Genomic DNA, 20,379 nt, shown 5'->3' on the forward strand with positions numbered 1-20,379 from the left:
AAAAAGCTTACCCGAGTCCCCAGCGGGGGGCGGAGGCAGCCTCTGAGCCGTGGGGAGGCTCGGAGCGGGGATGGCCCCGCTTCGAGCCTCCTCATTGGCTGAGGGGCTGCCACGCCCCCCGCCGAGGACAAGGCAGCTGGAATCCCGGCCGAGAATCGAAGGATTCTCGGCCGGGTAAGGACCCGGCGAGAGCCAATCAGAATGCGTGTTGCATTCTGCTTGACTCTCGCCGGGTACTAAGTAATCTTACCGACCACAATTGCAAAGTGGTAAATTTCCTTGCGGTCAAAAGACAGAAAAATACTTAACTTCTTTTGGTTTTTTTTTTTTATTTGGGAGGCCAAACCCTACCCCCCACCGTTTTTTTAAAATCGTTTAACGGCACCCCAACCCCATCCCGACTCATTTTAACCCCACTACCCTTTTTTTAATTTCATTAATGTTTGTACTGTTTTTCAGTGTTCTTGTCCGCTCTGAAATGTACTGCTCTGTTTTGTTTGCAATAAAAAGACGATACCATACTAATGTCGCCTGAACGCTGAAGATTCAACATGGTAAACAGTTACCAAAGCATTTTTTCCTGCATGAGACAATGTTTCAACACTATACCACTATTTCCACGCAAGTGCATCGTAAAATGTAAGACAAAGTGGTCAAAAGAATTACCCAGACTGTTGCCAGCGCGTGGATTAGAAGCTGGAAACACTCGGAATAATCTTCCTAAACACTTCAGCTCAGTACTAAGCCGCACCAGTGAGGGTTAGAATAGAAAAGTGACCATTCCAGATGGTGGGCAGTCCAGATATAGGTTTGGGAAGCACATTTCAGTTCCAGGCAGCACAAGGTGTACACTTGGAGAACAATCAATTCCAGCCCTCAACCAACTCGAAGTCACATGTGCAGAGCAGACAGTCACTGAAACGTTCACCCAGGGAGAGGCGTGAACACACTTTCACTTTAAAAGTACCCAGCTCAAGTCGCTAACTGTGCATTTGAGAAGGGTGTGGCAAGTAGTGAGACAGTATTGGAGTGCATTAGGAGGAGCCATTAGAAATGCATAGTGTCAGAGGAAGAGGTAGTAGGAGGAGGTGGAAATACCAGAGGATGGAAAGGTGGCAAGATCGAGAAAAAAGTGCTGAGAACAGACACAGAGGGCGTGGGAACAATGGAGAGGAAAATGGCAAAAATGGTGGCAGATGTGAAGGTGTCAAAGGAGCAGATGGTGGATATTGCTTAAGAAACAGCAGTTGATTGGACTGAGAAGAGAAACTCCCTAGTCAAGAACAGGAAGGCACAGTGTGGCAGGAGTTGGCCCAAGGCAGGCAGAGAAGGCATGAGAATGAAGGAGTCCCCACCCACCCCCAAGGAAGGGACTTAGGACGGCGTGTAGTATTTGGAGTGGAGGCGAGAAGGCCCAGAGACTTGAAGGAGAAAGGGAACCCAGAGTTAAGTTTGGTAAAAGTAGCAGTGACCGCTCATGGTCCTTCCACGCCCTGACTGAGATACTGTGGCTATACAAACAACTGATTTGAGACATTATACCTAACTGAAAGACTTTTCCTATGAAGAGCAAGATCAGTAGAAAGGATTCAGGAACCCCTACGCAATCGGCAATGCCCTAGGATGTGAGAAGTTATCCCACCCAATGGGAGAAACTGGATTCTGGTTCATCATGCCTCCTGTGTCTGCTTTTGAAATTCCTTGAGCCGTGCTGTCCATTCTCAACTATCCTTCTGTCATAACTCAAATTTTCTGCTCCTTCGACTACACAATAGCTTTCATCCTTTACCCAAACTGCTCTTTTACACATCACTCATTTTCTCACTTCTTGTAAATAGAAACACTTCTCGCTTCACATTCTCTGCGCAGCTTTTAATAAGATAGATCATTCTACTCCTTTCTCCTCTCTTCTGGCATTTCTGGCTCTGGTCTCTCCTAGTTTTTCTTCTGTCTTTGTATTGACTCCCTCTGTGTTTTTGTGCTGGTGCCTGTTCTGTTCCTGTCTCACCAGTGGTCAAAGTGGGTGGGAACGGTTGGCAGCGGTGCTCCTCTACTTTTACATAAAGTTTTACTGTTTTTATACTTTTATTTTTAAAAGAAACTGTTCCGGAATGGTTTCGTTTTAGAATAAAAGTGTAGGTAGAAGTTTAAACTTGCACTTCAGTGCACTACACTGAACATTCCATTAAACAGCCGGTGTGTGTGTTTGGGGATTTGGATTGCGGGTGGGAGGGGCCATGGCAATGGGGTTTGTGGGGGGCGGGGGCAGGCCAGCAGGGAACATAGTTCTGCTACTATTTTGTGTACACTTCGACTACTGCATCTCACCGTTCGCATGTTTTGGTGGTCAACAAAATTCAGTTCTTGTTACCTTACCTTTTCTCCTTCTAAGACTCGTAATCTCGCACCGATCTTTTCCTATCTTGACTTCCATTTCTCAATCCTCCTTTGCCTTCTGGTCTTTGCTCTTTCTTCTCTTAAATCTATTTTAACTCTGCAGTTTTGTCTCTGTTTCTGCTCCTGCCTGCACCCTTGTCTCTCCTTTTAGCTTTTCTTGATTGGGTTTTTTTCCCCTGCCCGTCCACAGATTTGCTACCTGTGTATTCTTCTTACATGTGTCCCCTTTCTCTTGTCTTGGCTCTGTCGATGCTCCACCTCACTCCCGTTGGGCCTGTTTTTTCTTCCTGTTGCCTCTCCCACCGCCTCCCTGTGTCCAGCCCGTCTTTACTTCATGTTCCCTTTTCCTTTTCGCTCCCAGACTCTGGAATGTTTTTCTGCTGATCCTCCTTTCTTGATATTTTCTGATCCGTCTCAAAACTCACCACCTTGTCATATGGAATTGCTAAGAATGTATCATCTTGTTTGTCCATGTATTTTTAGTATGTTCTTTTTGTAATTTTAGGTGAAAGCACTTCATAGATTTTAAACCGGATGAGCACACTCAAAAGTAACGTAAAATTGCATGTGCAAAAATCACCCATATGAAGAAAGTTTTAAGAGGCCTAATGAATGGTCTTTGTTTGAAATCCAAGCAATAAACGGAATATCCCCATTGAAGATGGTGTAAGATTATAAAAAAAAAGGCTCCTCCAAATAAAACAGTTTACATTGATCAGTTAAGGAGCTTACAAAGCATAACCTGAATTAAGAAAGCCCTGTTTTTAGAGGTATCTTGTGAAGGCTAGGTGTATAGAGGCAGATGTTTAAAGTCACCCTACATGTTGTGTTCCTTTTTAATCCTAAAATTCCTGAATGTATTACTTTTATTTTGTATACTTTGAGTGGAATAGTCAAACAAATATCACACTTTACTTTTTGGCTTGTAATTTAATAACTTCACTAAATAAGAGAAGTACTATTCACTGAAGGAACAAGAGCGTATAGTTGTTGCTGCATGAGTTGTCTTACTATTGATCAAATTCAATAAGCTTACAGAAATCATGGTTTATTGAAACATGTAATGCGAGATTGTTGAATCTTCTGGTAAGGGTAAGATACAGTCAATGTCACTATTCATATTTTTCAAGATAAAGATATTCCAAGATCTACAAGAAGTCTATCATTAAGGAATTTGTGGAAAGCAGGATGTACAGATTCCAAAAGCGCATATGGGTTCCACAGACAGCATGGTGACTGGTAACTTACTGCTAGCAGTTGACTTGGTAGGGCTGCTAAGATTGGAGAAAGTAGTTTCCCAGAGTAGTTTATACATTTAATTTACGTATTGCACAAAGGGGTTTGCAAGCATGGCCGTCTGATAGAAATATAAATTGTTGCTCATCTAATGCTGATGTATCTTCTATTTTTTTGAAGGGAAGAGGAAAGCTGAACCATGAGAAGGAGATGTTCGCCCAAGACCACCCACAAGTGAAAACACTCGAGGAGGTGGTGCGGGCAGTGAAGCCTACTGCTATTATAGGTACAATCTTCCTCTGTTAGAACCTTTTTTTCGTTACTGGATATGATGTTTTAATGTTTGAAATAAGGGTGTATTATGACAAAGATAACATGGGGGTGGGGCACCTACCACCACAAGCCACGTGATTCTAAATAGGGAGGTATGCACTCTCCACGTGGGGTTCCTGTCCCTTTAAAGGGACCTGGAGATAGTTAAACCTTTGTCCATTGAAGGGCCTAGAGAGTTCTACCCTTAGTTCTACCCGAGTCTCGGGAGGATAGCTCGGGGGCAACGAGCTCGCCTTGGATGCAAGACGACACGGAGCAACACAGGTTTGATCCCCGGGTCCACGCTTAGAAACCTCTGGGTATTAAGCACGTTATAAATAACCTATCATATCATATATCATTAGTTGTAAATGTAATTTACCAGAACAATGCATCTCCGTCTCACCAGGAGTGCAGAGGGGAAATGCAGTCCCTGTGAGAAAGGAGCGCGTTGGGGCAACTTGCTCCATGGAGCCAGTGTCCCTCTTCCCTAATAGTTCTACCTGCAAACTGATTTCTCCACTCCCAGGTTATGTCTCTGCTCTTAGGCTTTCAGGTTGGGCAGCAATGCATGTTTCCCATTCAGATACTGTGGTTGCAGTAGAAGGAGCATAGCTGACCTCATAGCTCTCACCTCCCTTAATCGGCAGGATTGAATCCGTATAGCAATAACGAGGTGGACATTCCTTTCCAATGGTTTGAGGGTTCTGCTTCCCATAGGTACTTAGGGCAGTATAGCATCAGTCAGGACTGGCAGTATGTGGTTGATGTGAGAACGGCAGTAATAGACACAGATTAAAAGGGCATGGTCAACATCCAAATATTAATCATCGTACCAAAACAAAAATGGAGGGGGGCATAGGAAAAAAAACAGTAAAGGTCTTACTAGGCCTTGTGACATTCATACCGTGCAAGTGAAAAGACAAAGAAGTGCAGGAGACGGTGGAAGTAGGGGGAAGGGTTGGGATAGAGGAGGGGGGAAGTGCAGGAGTGGGGGCCCATGGGGATGAGCAAGGGCTGAGGGGAGCCACAAGGGCAAGTGCCGGGGGAAAAGTGGGAGAGGGAGGACAAGTGCGGTGGAAGGGGTGGACCAGATTCAAGCTAGTCTGGGAAGGATGCCCGAAGGCAAGTACTAGTAGGGATGCTGGGGGAGACTGGTCAAGCCCCTGTAAGACTCATGCGTGTCTGCAGGTCACCACGGCATTGCAAAAACACAAGACTTCATCCTAAATAGGCATATTTGCTGGCTGGGCATTTACCAGCATATAAAGAAGTAGAGCAAGTCCCTCTCCACACTTCCATGTACAGGCCACAGATGGATGGCTTAGTGTCTGTGCAATCAGACCTTGAAAAGGTCTTGCAGAAATTGCTCAACAAAGAAGCCAGGGGCTGGCGAGAGCTACTACTATGGGCCATGTTTGCAGTGAGAAAGAGCCTCTCCACGAGCTTGGTAGAATGTTTGCCCTTTGAGATAGTCTGCTGCTGACGATAACCCAAAGAGGTCCTTCATATACTCCAGGAAGGTTTGGAGATTAAAGAAGAAACTGGATAGAAAGGCTTTGATTGTTGAGCGATCATAATGCAGCACCTACAGGCCTGTCTGAAGAAGCAGAAGGCTTACATGATTGCCAAGCCCACCTGTGGGCATTCTGATTCGGACACCATTTACCGGTTCTGCAACCTACATCAGAGAACAAACTCCTTGCCAAGTGGCATGGACCCTATGGAATCACTAAGGTCCTCCATAATCTGAACTTTCATATTCAACAGGGTGACCATTGGAAAACCTCCCAGCTCTACCACTTCATCTGTTTGAAAATGTAGAAGGATCTTGACAACTGTGAAGGTATGTCCAGTGGTGGACCCCACCTAGTGGCAGAGACCCATACAAGTCTATGAAAGATGATACCAGAGAACCTGAATCCACACCTGGCTGTTGAATGGTGCGACTAGCTCGAACAGTTTGAGGATTTGGTTAGGGAGAGGTCTGGAAGAGTGCACTGAATAGTGATAAATAGGCCAATTTGTATCCTACTGACTGCGAAAGGCTAAGAAAAAAGGGGTGCAAGAAACTCGGAGCATGCTGAGGTTTGGTGTCACTGACGTTCCCAGAGCCAATTATTTTCACCCATGGCCCTTGTGGGCAAGCCGTGCAGCTCCCTGAGGGTTTGCATGAACTTCTAAAAGGACAGCAAAATCGCAAGATTTGATTCATATCCAATGCCCAGAATGACTCTCTGAGATCCATCCAAGTACTACTCCTGATCTAACTAAGAGCTATTTACAGATACTGCTAGCTCCTGCTAGCTGCTGAGGACTGCAATATGGCTGCCTGCCTGATACTTATTGGGCTATCTCAATTAACAGTGTTACAATTCGTGCCCTTGCCACAATACGTTTGGTTATGGAATGCATCCTGCAGCCCCACCAGGCATATATTTGGGCTTATCTGCATGATAGAGATACATAGATTTCATCCTGAGCGGAACACATGCAGCAGCTCTACCTGCCTGGTTACCCAGAGTGTCCAGAAGGCAGTTTTGAAAGCTAACCAAGAGAAATGTCATTTTGCTCTCAACGTTGTCCAGTGGCCATGGTTGAAGCCATTCAGAAGATTCATTCCCTCGCTTAAAAGCAAAGGAGAACTGTAAACCTTCCTAGGGTTTGAAAGCTACTACAGATGCTTTCATCCTGAGCTTCACAACACTTTTAGAATCACTTAAAGACTGAATGAAGGGATCCAAGTTTAATCAGATCGAGTAGACTGGAATTACGAATAGGCTTTCAAGCCATTAAAATAAATTGTCAACTGCCCCTCCCTTTTACAGGATTCCAAATATCTGTTTATCCGATAGCAAAATGCTCCATGATTGGCCTCAGTGCTGTTTTATCCCAAGTACGCCATGGGATACAAAAGGTTATTTTCATCGGCAGAATGTTCTCCCCTCAGGGATAGAAATGATGCCTCAATTGGTTTAGAGTACCAGGTCATGGAGTGGGCTATTGATGCCCTGAAGTAATGGGTGACTAGAAGAAAGGGAAAGAGTAGTCTATCCACTGATCATCCACCTTTCACATGGCTAGCAAGAACCAAAGAAACCAGCCCTTTGTTAAGAGATGTTTCCTCTCACTCCAACCCCCGTAGTTCATAGAAGGCTGCATACATACTAATGCAGATTCTTTGAGATGGTTTCCTCTTTGAAGGGAAGGGGGGGAGATATGTGACCAACTTCTCATTCAAGGGTGGATCGTGGGGTCGCCAAGGTGGCTGGGTGCCGCCAGCAAGCCAGATGGCGACTTGTCTTGGGGAGGATTCTGTGTCAATCCCACTAGGCTCACATCAGTAGACATGGGCTCGCCACGTGCCACCAGCGGGCATTCCTGTCCCATTAAGGGACCTGGAGATAGTTAAACCTATATTATATTCACTGAAGGGTTTGACGAATTCTAACCCCAGTTTTTAGTAATGTTCTTAAACTGCACATCACACACCCGCACTCTCAGCATAAGATCAGGGTGCAATTGAAGTGCGCTCTTAGATATCGTATTGCAGGCAGCACAAACAGCAGTGACTCCACGGGGTGGGTTTCTCTGACACGCTCGACCCTTATATCTATTTACACCGCACAACTGTAGGAAGAAGGGGGGCACATAGGGAGAATGTGAGAGGCCAACTTATCACAGGGGGAGGGGTTGCGAGAGGGAGAGAGGGAGGGTGGAGAAGGGAATGGGAGGAGAGGGGGAAGAATAGGAGGAGGGAATGTGGTAGGAGTTAGAGGGGAGGGGTAAAGAGGGAGAGGGGTGAGAGGAGGAAGTGTTTGAGGGGAGGAGGAGGTGAAAAGGTGGGAGGAATCGGTGAGAAATGGGATAAGAGGAGGGGGAGGTGATGAGTAGAGGAGGGCAGCGGAGTGGGGAGAGGAGGTGGGTGAGGAAAGGAGGAGGGTGTTTGCAGGAGGGGGTTGAAAAGAGGAGGAGCGGGAGAGGTGGTGAGCAGCGGGGGTGAAGAAGTGGGTGATATGAGGAGAGGAGGAGGGTTGAGGAAAGGAGGGAAAGTGAGGAGAGATGGAGAAGATTGTGGGAGAGGGGAGAGCAGGGGATGAGGAGAGGGTGTGAGAAGGGGCGAGGGGGAGGTCAGAGGAGGGGGTTGAGGATAAAATGGGGAGAGCAGGAGGAGGGGTGAGGAGAAGGGTGTGGTGAAATGAGAAAGGCAGTGAGGAGAGGGGGGTTGAGAGGGGAGTAAGGAGAGGGTTGAGTAAGGGAGGGAGGGAGTAGTTGGGGAGGAGGAGAGGAGGGGTGAGGAGAGGGGAAGGCGGGTGAGGAGGGAGGTGGTCGGAGGAGGGATGGGGTGAGTAAAGGAGTGGGTGAGGAGGGGGAAGTGGAAGGGGTGAGGAGTAGGGGGTGAGGGTGAGATTAATGGGAAGGGTAGGAGAGCAAGAGAGAAGGAGGGGTCGAGGAGAGTGAGGGGGTGAGGAAAGGTGGGTGAGGTGAGAGGAGGAGGGAGTGGGGGTGAGGAGAGGAAGAGGGGATGAGGAGCATGGGGAAGTGAGTAGAGGGGTGAGGGAGGACTGGGGTGAAGGGGTGAGATGAGAGGATAAGGAGATTGGGGGTCAGGTGGAGGGGGCGAGGTGGAGGAAAGGAGGGGTGGCAAGAGGAGGAAAGGGGGTGAGGAGAGGTGTGAGAAGAGCAGGAGGGAGTGAGGAGAGGAGGTGAAGGAGGCCTGAGGAGGGGTGAGATGAGGTGGTGAGATGAGGGGATGAGGAGATTGTGGGGCGAGGAGGAGGAAAGGAGGGGTGGTGACTGGAGGAAGGGGGTAAGAAGAGGGGGGAGAGGGCAGGAGAGGAGGAGGAGGTGAGGAGAGGAGAGGAGGAGGCTTGAGGAAAGGAGGATGTTGCAGAGGGGGAGAGACTAGCGAGAGGAGGCAGACAGGGTGAAGAGAGACAGAGGGGTTGAGGAGGAGAGGAGTGGTGTGGCGAGGAGTGGATGAGAAGAATAGGGTGGGTGGAGAGGGATGAGGAGAGGGTTGGAAGGAGGGGCTAGCAGAGGTTGTAGGGAGTGACGAGAGGAGTCTTTGCTTCTTGTTTGTGGTTACTGAGCCTTAAGGTGATTTCCCCATGTACCATCACTTGTACTATGTGGGCGAGTGAGCTCCAGGCTCTTTCTGTAAAGCCTCTGTTCTTTTTCGTCTCTAGAGAGAACGTGGCTGAGGTTCAGACGGACTTACCCCAAGGACATGTCACATTGCCATCTCTCACAGAAGATTCATATTCTGGTTTTCTTTTTTTCTGCCTCCTTCTAAGATGGAGGAGAGGTTTCAGTCTGGGCCCCAAGAGGGCTCCCCAGTAACTGTCCATCCGATAAAGGGCATCAGGAAGGCTGCCCAGCTCTTCATTGGTTACAGGGGTGCTATTGTGCACGCGTGGCTGTTGTTAAGCGGGCCCTGTGCATATGGATCATCTTCTGTATCAGAGTGCATGAATGGGGCCAGGAAAGAGGTTCTTGGAGGTCTTGGGTCCCATTCTACAAGAGCGTGGCTGCTACATCTGCCCTGCAGAGGAATGTCTGTGCTTTGGGCATCAGTCGGGGAGCTATATGGGCTTCCCAGTACACATTCTATGAGCACTAGTTTTGTCTGGCCAGGCTGCCCACTTTGGACGTGTAGTGGTCCAGACTTTGCTGTTTTAGATTGTCCCGCCTCTTGCAAGTTCTGTACTGCTTTGGAAGTCTAAGATGAGGAATTTGTAGGGAGGAAAGCATCAATTAGAAGACAACGTTACTTACTTTTCTCTGTTGTTCTTTCTGATGGACTAGTCCTCCTTCCCACAGATTCCTCATTCCCTTCCCAACCTTTCCCTTATGAAAGATGGCTCTGCAAACGTCTCCGCTCACTGAGCTTGTGCACTATGGAAAACAGGTGGACTGAGGTCATGGGGCGCAGCAGAAGCCATATATACTGTCCATGACGTCATGTCCAATGCTACGGCACCCCACGATACCCAGCAGAGCTGCATTGCGCCCCCTAGTGGCTGAAAGAATTCCAAAGACAGTTCCTGGAAGATATATCTAAGATGAGGAATATGTGATAGGAAGGACTAATCCATCAGAAAGAAAATTACCAAGAGGTAAGTAATATGTGTTCTACCGCTCACTGTATTGTGTAAGGTTTCAGTTTGAGATGCTCGTTTACTAGAACCCACAGTGCACCTGAGCAGGGGGATGTGTCAGATCTCTTCAAGGTCTGGTAGCCTCCTGGAGGGTATCACAGGACTGGACTTATTCTCCCCCTCAGACACAGACATCAGTGCCAAGAAACATCAAAACGAGGAACGTTATGCTTTCCAAATGTCACCTAGAATAACAGTTTCTAAACATGTCCTTCCGGTGTCTTTTTTTTCTAGGCGTCGCAGCCATTGGAGGAGCTTTCACGGAACAGATTTTGAGCGACATGGCTTCGTTCAATGATCGGCCACTCATATTTGCCCTCAGCAATCCCACAAGCAAAGCCGAGTGCACTGCCGAGCAGTGCTATCGCATCACCGAGGTAACCTTGTCTTAAAGCGCGAACTCTGCTTGCCGAGATTAGTAGAGCTCTACGTAGCAACGTGTGTTCCTGCCCTTTTAAAACTCTTTATATTCTATTTTCATATGAACAATTCTACATGCATTAAACTTTGGTTACCAAGCCAAAATCTGCAAAAACTGTTATACCAGCTCCCCAAAAGCATGCCCCATGTTAAATCCGGTAGTTAAGATTCCACTTCGATCTCCGGGTAATGGGATCATGTTTGATGGAATCATTATCCCGTGATCAGCCCCCTACCAATGGCCTGAGCCGAAAGAAGAAAAGGAATAGAAATGTGGCCAATGACGAGGGGAAGTACAGGTAGAAAAAAAGGAAGAGGAGGGGAAGCAAAGCTAAGTTCTGAAGGGGGGGGGGGGGGGGGGAATCGGACTGCGATGGATAAATCCAGCACCTCCAGTTTGTTAGTGAGGGACCTGACTGGGGCTACAGCGGGTGCTCATCCCTAAACTGTAGGCTAGATAAAGCAAAGGCTAGTTGAGCAATAAAGTCCAGAAGCAAACTAGATAGACAATACCTACAGTGAGACGGAAATGCCACAGCGCCACCCAGTGACAGCCACTGGAAGTTCATCTCCAATGCATAGCCATTGAACATTGCATGGTGGTTTTACAAATGAGTTCAATCTTGCTTTATGTTCCAGAAAAGTCTTTGAGCCGCATTACAAGATGTGCAAAATGGGTTTAACGGTGCCGGTAATGGTGCCAATGCCGTTAAACCCACTGCACACGATTACGAGGTCCCCTCGTGGGACGGGTCCCGCGAGGGGCCCAGGGAGCAAACAACGGGCCGGTCGTAATCGGCCCGTTGTTTGCTCCCTCTCCCATTCCCATTGAGCCCTCTGGGGGCTCAAATGGGAATGGGGAAGGTCCGGCCCCGGGTTCCCTGAAGGAGGAATTACCGGGCCCTCGGAACTCGGAATGGCCTGGTAATTCCCCATTCAGGGAACCCGGACCCGATTTTGGAGGCAGCCATGGTGCCAATAGCGCCATGGCTACCTCCAAAGTCGTAATGAGGCCCCTTGTCTTGTAAGGCAGCGCTATTTATCAACTCAAGACCGGCAGCTGTCAAGCATACAGGCATTTCACCCTCATTAGTGCTGTATAGTCACTGTATAGTCAGACGTCTAAAAAATGTAATTTAAAATTTTATTTACAAAAATAAAAAAACTTGTCAGCAGCAGGACCCGACGGTTTGACAAACGTGGAATTAAAGAAAGATCCAGGCGGCTGGGCAACGTTTATAAGTATGATCTTTCGACAGATTGAGGAGAGTAATAAAATTCCACCATCATGCCGATCAAGCATTATAGTACCAAACAGTTACCAAGGGAGCCGGACTGGGAGCATTAAACGGCTTCCAGTTCCCACACACTTTATCTATGCCCCCTTAAATACCTGAACAGAAAAATAGGTCTCCAAATGTGTGCTGCACATAGCCTCTCATTTAAAAGATTGTGTTTTAAATCACTCAGCACATCCCGTAGAACCCTGCTCTGCTGCAATGAAAGGAAAGGGCAGTCGTTAGGGAAAAAAGCACATACATCACAGTAGTGAGCGTGCAGAAAAGGGTGTGGATTAGGGTGAGATGGGCGGGAATGGGAGGGAAATCATATAGATTTGACCTAGAGATGGACGTTAAATGGGTGGGGCACATAGCCAAACAATACAAATACATCCTCATTTGACATCTGCATTGAAAAGCATTACAGCCCCTATTTGGAGCTCTTATGTTAAAGCTCTTAATTTAATGACAATAGTTTCAGCTTAAAGGTAGCACTTTCAGCGCCACCTAATAGCCAAAACTAAAAATGAATACAACTCCTCCAGCACTAGCATTTGGGGTGATCAGAGCGAGTATGTTGCAGCCTGAAGGAAAAGCAGCCAGAAATTCCAGACCCTAAGAGTCTCGAAGCCAACTCCCAGTAAAAGAAAGATCGAGGTTTGAGTTAGTGCGGTAATCACCGCTGTATTTGTCCGCAGAGGGGCATATTCTGAACCCAAAAGGGGTGTCCAGACACTGTCCTACAAGAATAGAAAACGGGCAGCAGATGAAGGGGAGGTATGGGAGGGCTAATCCTCACATGAAAGATTTGTACAGGTGAGAAAGGACAGGAGGGGTAGGAATGAAAGTGGTACATGCCGGTAGAAGATCACTGATCAGAAAATGGGAAATGCGTAAAGCTCCTGCAAACGCGCCTGTGCACGTGTGGGTCGCATCTAGTACTTTCTGGGGAGCCCTGAAATCGGCTAGTGACTGGGTTGCTGATGGACTTGAAATGTGCTCCAGCCTACCCTTGAAGCATGGGCACTTCTTTTTCATTAGTTGCTACCAGATGGCGAAATCTGGGATTGCCACAATATTACAAGAGCACCGAGCGGTACAACCCAAATGTATTGAGTGGAAGTGTCTTTTGAATTAAAAGTCAGTTAACTTTAGTGAATAGCAGATTTCACAAAAAGAGCAGGTGTGGCTCTGTCAGTTTAACATTTAAAAAAAAAATGTAAACTTTAATTTGTATACACCTTGATAGCTTTTATAGCATTTATGCAAGCAGGCTATACACCCAAACAGAAACAAATATGTCAATAGTATATGATTTCTTTTTAAAGTTGCAATTGTTTATTAAAACGTTTTCAAATATATGTAGGTCTTCAAATGGGTTTGCAGTTAACCACTAAATACAAACGTTACCTAGAGCTCCGGATAAAAAAGAAGCCTTGCTCATCTTCAAGAAGTTAACATGATGTGTGTAAAAAGGACACCCTCTCACTGCGTTTACTGCAAGGCTTGAGGTTCACAGAGGCCTATTTTACATCACATGTTCTACTAGGGTAGGGCGTATCGACCCGTTGAATAGTGAAACTCTAGTCCGGTTTCAGGATATTCCAAAGCATGTATGTAGCAATCTGCTGGATGCAATCGATATCAGTGGGCATTGTTTGTTTGGGTTTGGTCATTCTGAGACCCCTGTCTGGATAGCTACTATATACCAGCCCAGCCCTACTAAATGCTCCGTTGGGAATGCACATTTGCCATGAAAAATCTTTTCTTATTCTCAAATATCAATGTAATCCACTAATCTTTTGGGGGCAGTATTTTCACCAACGTGTAACTTAAAATGCACATTTTACGTTATTTGTTTCCTTTGTGCCACTGCCACGTGTTTGAAGATATCGCCGGAGCGCAGGTACTTTTCTCTTTTTTTATTGTCTTTGCTAAAGCGGATCTCTCTCTCTGTTTGCTGTTAGGGCCGAGGTATATTTGCCAGCGGGAGCCCGTTCTCTAAAGTGACCCTCCCCAATGGGCAGACGTTCTTTCCTGGTCAAGGAAATAATGCCTATGTGTTTCCTGGAGTGGCACTTGGCATCATCGCCTGTGGAGTGCGGCATATCACGGAAGACCTCTTTCTGACCACGGCCGAGGTTTGTGTTTTCATCTGATGAGTATTAATGAAGTGGGATGGGGGTTGGGGTTTCTCTATTAAACCAGTTACTGGACTGTGCAATATCCTAAATAGCCAGGCTAGGAACTCTGAAGCCCAACCTTGCATCTAAAGGGGGTATCTGGATGCCAGGAAACAAATTCATCGGAAGGAGAGGGATCAAAATCTTGTGCGTTTCTGTTCCATCCGCCCACTTATCCATTGGCATTGAAATGATCGCATTGACAGTTGCAGGGCTTTGGCCCTCAGCCCAGTCTTATTTTATATCATAAATCCAATTCTTCAACTTGTGATTGGCACACACGTTAATGGTTCAACAGAATGCCGTCCTTCCATTGTCAAGAACAGGATCGGTAGATTACTGCGTGGGAGAATTCATCTAATTCTATTTCATTTCATCTCTTTAGTGCATTTTGCCCCAAATATATGTGGAGGGTGAGTTTAGGGTAATAAATAATATGGTTGGTTTATTGAGAAGGCTGCAGGTGGGGGGAATTCAATTCGATGAAATTAATTCAACCAGATCACGTAGAACCTCAAGAACAATGCAGAGCATTTCAATCTTTGTTAGTGTACACAATTGTGCGTTTAACTCCTGCTTATGCCACAAAATACGCCATTTCATGCTCTGACCCTCCTACGGATTGCTCATGGATCACCTTGTTACGAGATGTCGAGCACGGCACCAGACCCATCCTTACATTATATTCTTAAGATTCTTTTTATTGAACTAAATACTGGTTATGATGACACCTTGACTAGCGTGGTTAGCTTATTCCCAGCTAACAGCAGCAGTGTGAGGGCGAGAGCTGCATCTTCCCAAAATGCTTTCTCAAAGACTAAGGTTTTCCCCTCCCCCTTAAGCACTCCCTTGTGCACCCCCTTCTAAAGACGCCCTTGACCAATCCTTCCTCTCCAGCTAACTATTGCCCGATCACCATCACTCCTTTCTTGGGCAAACTCCTGGAAAAGCTGGCCATCTCCTAGCTTAATGTGCACACTGAATCTGTTGGTTATCTCCACGACCACTAGTCTGGCTTCAGAGCTGCCAGAAGCGCAGAAACTGCTCTCCTGAACACCTGTGAAGACCTGCTCTCCAATCTGGACTCTAATCTTCCTTCTGTCCTCATTCTCCTCAATCTATCCTCTGCTTTTGATACGGTCAACCATGCCATTCTGCTCAATCGCCTCTGTGACAACCTGGGTATCGCTGATCAGTTCCTGACCTGGTTGACCTCCTTTCTCAGCGACGACCCTCTGGTCCAACTTGAGTCTTTCCTCTCTTCTATTTCTCCCTCTAGTTGTGGTGTTCCCCAGGGGGTCTAACCTCTCTCCCATGCTTTTCAACCACTACCTGGCACCTCTTGCCCACTGCATCACTACTTTATGCTCCAATTTTCAGTGTTATGCTGATAACACCCATCTTTCAGGCTCCCCTGAGCCACCTCTGCCCTTTCTCTCATACCAGACTGTCTAGCCGCAATTCAGGAATGGTGTGCCGTCATTGTGCCTTACTGCCAGTAAGACTGAGATCCTCCTCAATGGGACTCCCTCTCCCTCTCTTTCTTTCTCTTCCTCTCCTCTCCTTCCCACCCACCCCAACTCTGGGCCCACTTCGTTCTCCTTCCTGTGAGGTTAAGAACCTTGTGGGTCATCTTCGACTCCACCCTCTCCTTCTCTCCTCACATCTCTGACATCTCTAAGAAGTCAAACTATAAGCTGCACCTCCTCAGAGGTATTCTGCCTTTTCTCACTTTCCCCCAGAAGCTCACTGTCTTCAGAGCTCTGGTCCTCTCTAGGCTGGACTATTGCAACAGCCTCTTTCTAAATCTGCCTTCCTGTACTCTTCACCCTTTACAATTCATCCAGAACAGGACTGCAAGACTTGCCCTTGGCCTCAAGCCCAGGGATCGTATCTCTCCAGCTTTGAAATCTCTTCGCTGGCTCCCTGAGGCTGCAAGGATTAAGTTCAAGTCCCTTTGCATCGTCCATAAGGCCTTCTGGGACCGCTCTATCTCCAACTTTCTCTTCCTTCGCATCTTCCTTCTCAAGCTCTCCACTCATCCACCTCCATCTCTATTCGGGTCAGACGCTTCTCGAAGCTGAGAGTTGGGGACAGATCTTTCTCCTCGGCAGGGGCCTCCCTCTGGAACAGCCTCCCTGCCTCTCTCAAACTTGAGCAGAACCACCTCTGTTTCCAGAAGCAACTCAAGAACTTCCTTTTAGCTTCCGCTTTCTCTCTTCCTCTCCCTTGCTGATGCACCTTACTGCTCTGCGCACTGGATACTCTCTGAACTCGGGCCCAGGCTCCTGCATGTCCAGTTGCTCTCGCACTGCCTCCAGGCTCCCCAGCACTTAAGGGTCTGTATCTGCAACCCTACAGTCCCTTCTCTCTGCACTTATGAGCCACCTGCTGGCCCCACTTATTGAGTTACCTGCACTTCTCACTCACCCCCCAGCCCTTCTCCCCTCCCTGTTCCTCACAGCTGCGCAATCTGAGTGACACAAGGCCTAGTAAGATCATTGTTTTGTCCTCCCTTTGTTTCCCCCGCCTTGTCTCGCCTAGAAACACGTGTGTAAAAGCGCATTATAAATGCCATACATCATACCAACAGTTTGGAATGGTTAGTCTCCAGCGCCCGGCTTCCTTGTTCCAACTGTTCCTCTATTAGTCTTCCAGCAGTTATAGTTCCACCAACATCTGTGATCTACTTATGTAGATGGTAGTTACTGCACTCTTTGAAGTTGCATTCTCAAAGCATTCTTGTCGCTAATGAATGAATATTGTTTTGACATATTGACATTCCATCTGGGGGGTGTCGTTCCAGTCCCGTTTTTAATTTTGCCTATTAGCTGGCACGAAAACACCACCTCTAGGCCCAAATGATTGTTTTGGAGTGCCGCTAGGAGGGAGATGGCATATGAGTAGTTAAACACAGCTTGTAGACAGGGCACACACATTGCACTCTCCACTAGCCATGCGCTGGTGATATTTGACTCTTGGCGAGCAAGAAATAATGTTCTGCTTACATGTATAACATTGAGGTGGCATGTGACTGTTGTATGTCTGGCTAGTAGCTTTCAACTTGAATTTTTGCCCCATTGTAGGTGATGGGTAATTTATTCACCCATTGACTGCTCATGGCCATGCTAATCCCTATGGCCGCTCCTAACCACTTCCTGCCTCTCCAAGGCCAAAACACATCCTCCTGGGACCTCTTTCAACTCGTTTTCTCAAGCAGTAACATTAAAGTTTGTGCTTGGAGCGCCTCACAGTGCTATTTCAAAACAACAGTCTTCTGAGAGTTAATGGTTTAATTGGAGTTTCAAATGTGCTACTGGTATAATAGATTTATAAGCAGTGCGTGCCTCCTACACGGAAGTCCTGTTAAAAGCATGAATCGGCTTGTGCATAGGCATTTGCCGGGCACTGCTATTATATGGCCGGGTCCCCGCACCAATTTGCAGCTGCAACTATTAACAGACATTAAGTACCATTATGGTAGTCCCTCGCAAATGCCTACTTCATCTCTACACAAAAACCCAAACTGTTGGCATGGCGACTGCTTGTTTTCCTTGGTTTCAGGGACCTGTGGCGGATTTATAATGGGCAATGCAGGAATCCATAGGCGAGGAATATAATGGGCTATATTAGCATGCATGCAAGTAGGATTGAAATAAGGAGTTGTGTGTTTGCACGGCTTGCCAACAATTGCACTTGCTAGGTCACCTGACGTTTTGGCACCTCAGACTGAGGCGATAAGGCAGCTGAGTGATAAGGTGCAGTGCCCCTCCTTATGACATAACGAAAAGAAAAATGCCCAATCAAGAGTACAATTTGATGACTAACCTTTAATACTAGGAGAGCTACCGTTATTCAGTTAGGGCAGAGACTATGGGGCTTCACTTGGCATGTTTCAGCAGGCCTAGTCTGTCTTCACCAGTGCCTATGGGGCTCTAGATGTGGTACAGAAACGCACAAGCCTTCGGATGTAGCCTTAGCAGGTCCATGTCAAGCACGGGTCACAAGGAGGGTTTGGGAGGCAGATTCTGGTCCATTGTCTATAGGATGATCTTCTGATGCCAGAAATAATGGAAAATGCTGATTTCGACGTCACACTATGCTAGTCGGACCAATCAATTGCAAAGTCAAAAAGCTATCCCGAATCCTCAAAAATGAAACAATCACATATCAAAAAAGAAAAAGATCTGTCTTCAGAAATAAATCTAAGACTTCTTAAGCGTAAGCTTGAGCATGAGAAGACATCCGCATTAGTTGCGGCTGTCAGACGTGGGCACCCATAGGCAAAGGGGCATTTGCGCACACCGCCTCGGCCATACAATAGTTTTTTGTGTTGTGCCTACTTGGCCCCTTGCAGCGAGCCCAGGGGCTACCTAAACCTGCCTTTTTCTATAATCCGCCCTGGTTATAGCTGACCCTCCGTGTTGTTATTAAGCACTAATACACAGGGTGGTAACGGGCAGAGATCATTGGTAACAAGTGCAGTGAGAGGAAGAGCTTGGGGTGTTTGGAGCAGGGGAAGTGGCGAGCCAGAGTGATGGTGGGGAGTGGGTAGAGGGGCACAGAGTTTACAGCTCGTCCCGAATGCAGGCTCTGATCATAGCATTTACACTCACCTTTCAGGTACAGGTTTCAGCCCGCGCTTGGAGCAAGCTAATTGGTCCACACAACCGACTGGGCTGTTAACGGAAAACATGAATATGCTGTATTGAGCAAATTCACACCACTCGAAAGAGCACAGGCATCCTTAAGACCACCACATCCTGGTATTCTATGCACTTCGTCCCTATGAACATAATGCAAGTCATCCCACTGCAGGTGGCAAACCTGGAGCATTCCACACCAATATAACTACACACATTTGCATAGATCTGTGTCCAGCTCCCCCTTCTTTAGAATGAAGCACTGTCCATGCTCAAAAGGTAAGTACAGTAACTTTTCATTGTGTGCCCTCCAGCCTCACCAGCCTACGGCTGCCCTCACCCTGCATCAGCCATCAACTCCTTCCCTTGCATCACCCTTCAGATTCTGTTCTGAAATCTCTGCACACCTTCATTCTACACAGGTGACAGCAGCATCCCCTCTCATCCATATTGAGTCTCGTACAGCACCGCCTCCCCTTCCACTTCAACCACATCTGATTGCAGCCACCCTCGCCATGTTCCACACCGTACCATCCTCACACACCACCTTCTGCCTGGAGTAACTCGAGACTCCTTTTTTGACTGTCCTGGGTATTTATCTTGACCATGCTTCCCTCGGGCACCTTCACTTGGGGTGGGACCAAGCCTGATTTGCATGTGGTCTTTCCCCTTCTGTAATGGCTTGGCAGGCAAAGAACGATGTTCTGGAGGGTTGCTCGGAGCAATGCCAGAGGTTGCTTTATTCTGAAAATTCCAGCCATCACCCCTTTTTGTTATTTCTACCTCCACTTTCCTACAGCAGTTCATGCAATCATACCTCACTTTACTTTCATTGCTCTACTTCTCATCCTATCTGACAACCTCGACCTTTGGCACCACTATCCTCGACCTACCCATTGTTACGAATCAAAGGGATTTGTCCCTTCTCCCCAAGGGGGGCAACCCCCTTTGAGGCTAGGGAGTGGAGCCCGCTCTGCAAAAGACCCTCTGTAGGGGTCTTGGAAAGTGGGACCTCACTGGTAGTGGCTCCCCCTTAGGGTACAAGGAGACTTGTTCCCTCAAGGAACTCCCTAGACCATCTCAGCATGCATGGGACTGCCTGCAATGAAGAATGATATGTCCTTCTTACACATGGCTACAGGCAATGCTTGATCAAACGCATCCTGCAATGGAAAAGCAGATGTCTATTTAAGAAGAGATGGGTACTTAACTGAGACAAGTGGATTGCAGAGGTAGAGAGAGCATGGTACGCAGGGGAAGCCCTCTGACGTGATTGCGCCTTGTAGAGGTGGAACAAAGGCAAACCACGGAGCCTGCAACTTTCTAAGAGGCAGAGAAAGCTGACTTGAGATGCTAGAAGGCTGCCAAGAGAAGTTACAGAGAAACCGTTAACAGAGCGGGGACAGGAGTCCCACACCAGGTGTTGACGTGGCCACAAACATCTCGTGGTGGTGAGCAGCCCAGTGAACGGCTCCGAGAGCATCACAACCAAGAGTGCTATCAGCTCCCTGCATCCAGCGATCGTAGACTGACGCTGTCTGCAGAGAAACTGAGAACAGAACAGCGAAAGCAACTGTGGAGAAGCCAGACCACGGAAGTGGCCACCCGAGCAAGTGCCAAGTCCTGCAATGTTCCCCTGCATACAAGAAGGTACAGAGGAGAACGAGAATAGCGAGAGGCCGCCGGGGCAACATTATAGGAAGAGGAAAAACTCGTCCCAGTCATAAGGATGAAATACGAACAGTAA

The 20,379-nt window shown here is 47.3% G+C and overlaps 1 protein-coding gene across 1 annotated transcript in view; it reads left to right on the forward strand.

The window, feature by feature from the left end:
* Positions 1-20,379, forward strand: part of ME3 (malic enzyme 3) — a 697,492-nt gene that overhangs the window by 611,421 nt on the left and 65,692 nt on the right. Inside the window, exons 11-13 of the mRNA XM_069639735.1 lie at positions 3,814-3,919; positions 10,341-10,483; positions 13,774-13,947. Of these exons, the coding sequence (XP_069495836.1) occupies positions 3,814-3,919; positions 10,341-10,483; positions 13,774-13,947 (423 nt within the window). The remainder of the gene's footprint in view (positions 1-3,813; positions 3,920-10,340; positions 10,484-13,773; positions 13,948-20,379) is intronic.

The sequence above is a fragment of the Ambystoma mexicanum genome, chromosome 7q (genome assembly GCF_040938575.1).
Source record: "Ambystoma mexicanum isolate Mex_15411 chromosome 7q, UKY_AmexF1_1, whole genome shotgun sequence".
Classification (NCBI taxonomy): domain Eukaryota; kingdom Metazoa; phylum Chordata; class Amphibia; order Caudata; family Ambystomatidae; genus Ambystoma; species Ambystoma mexicanum.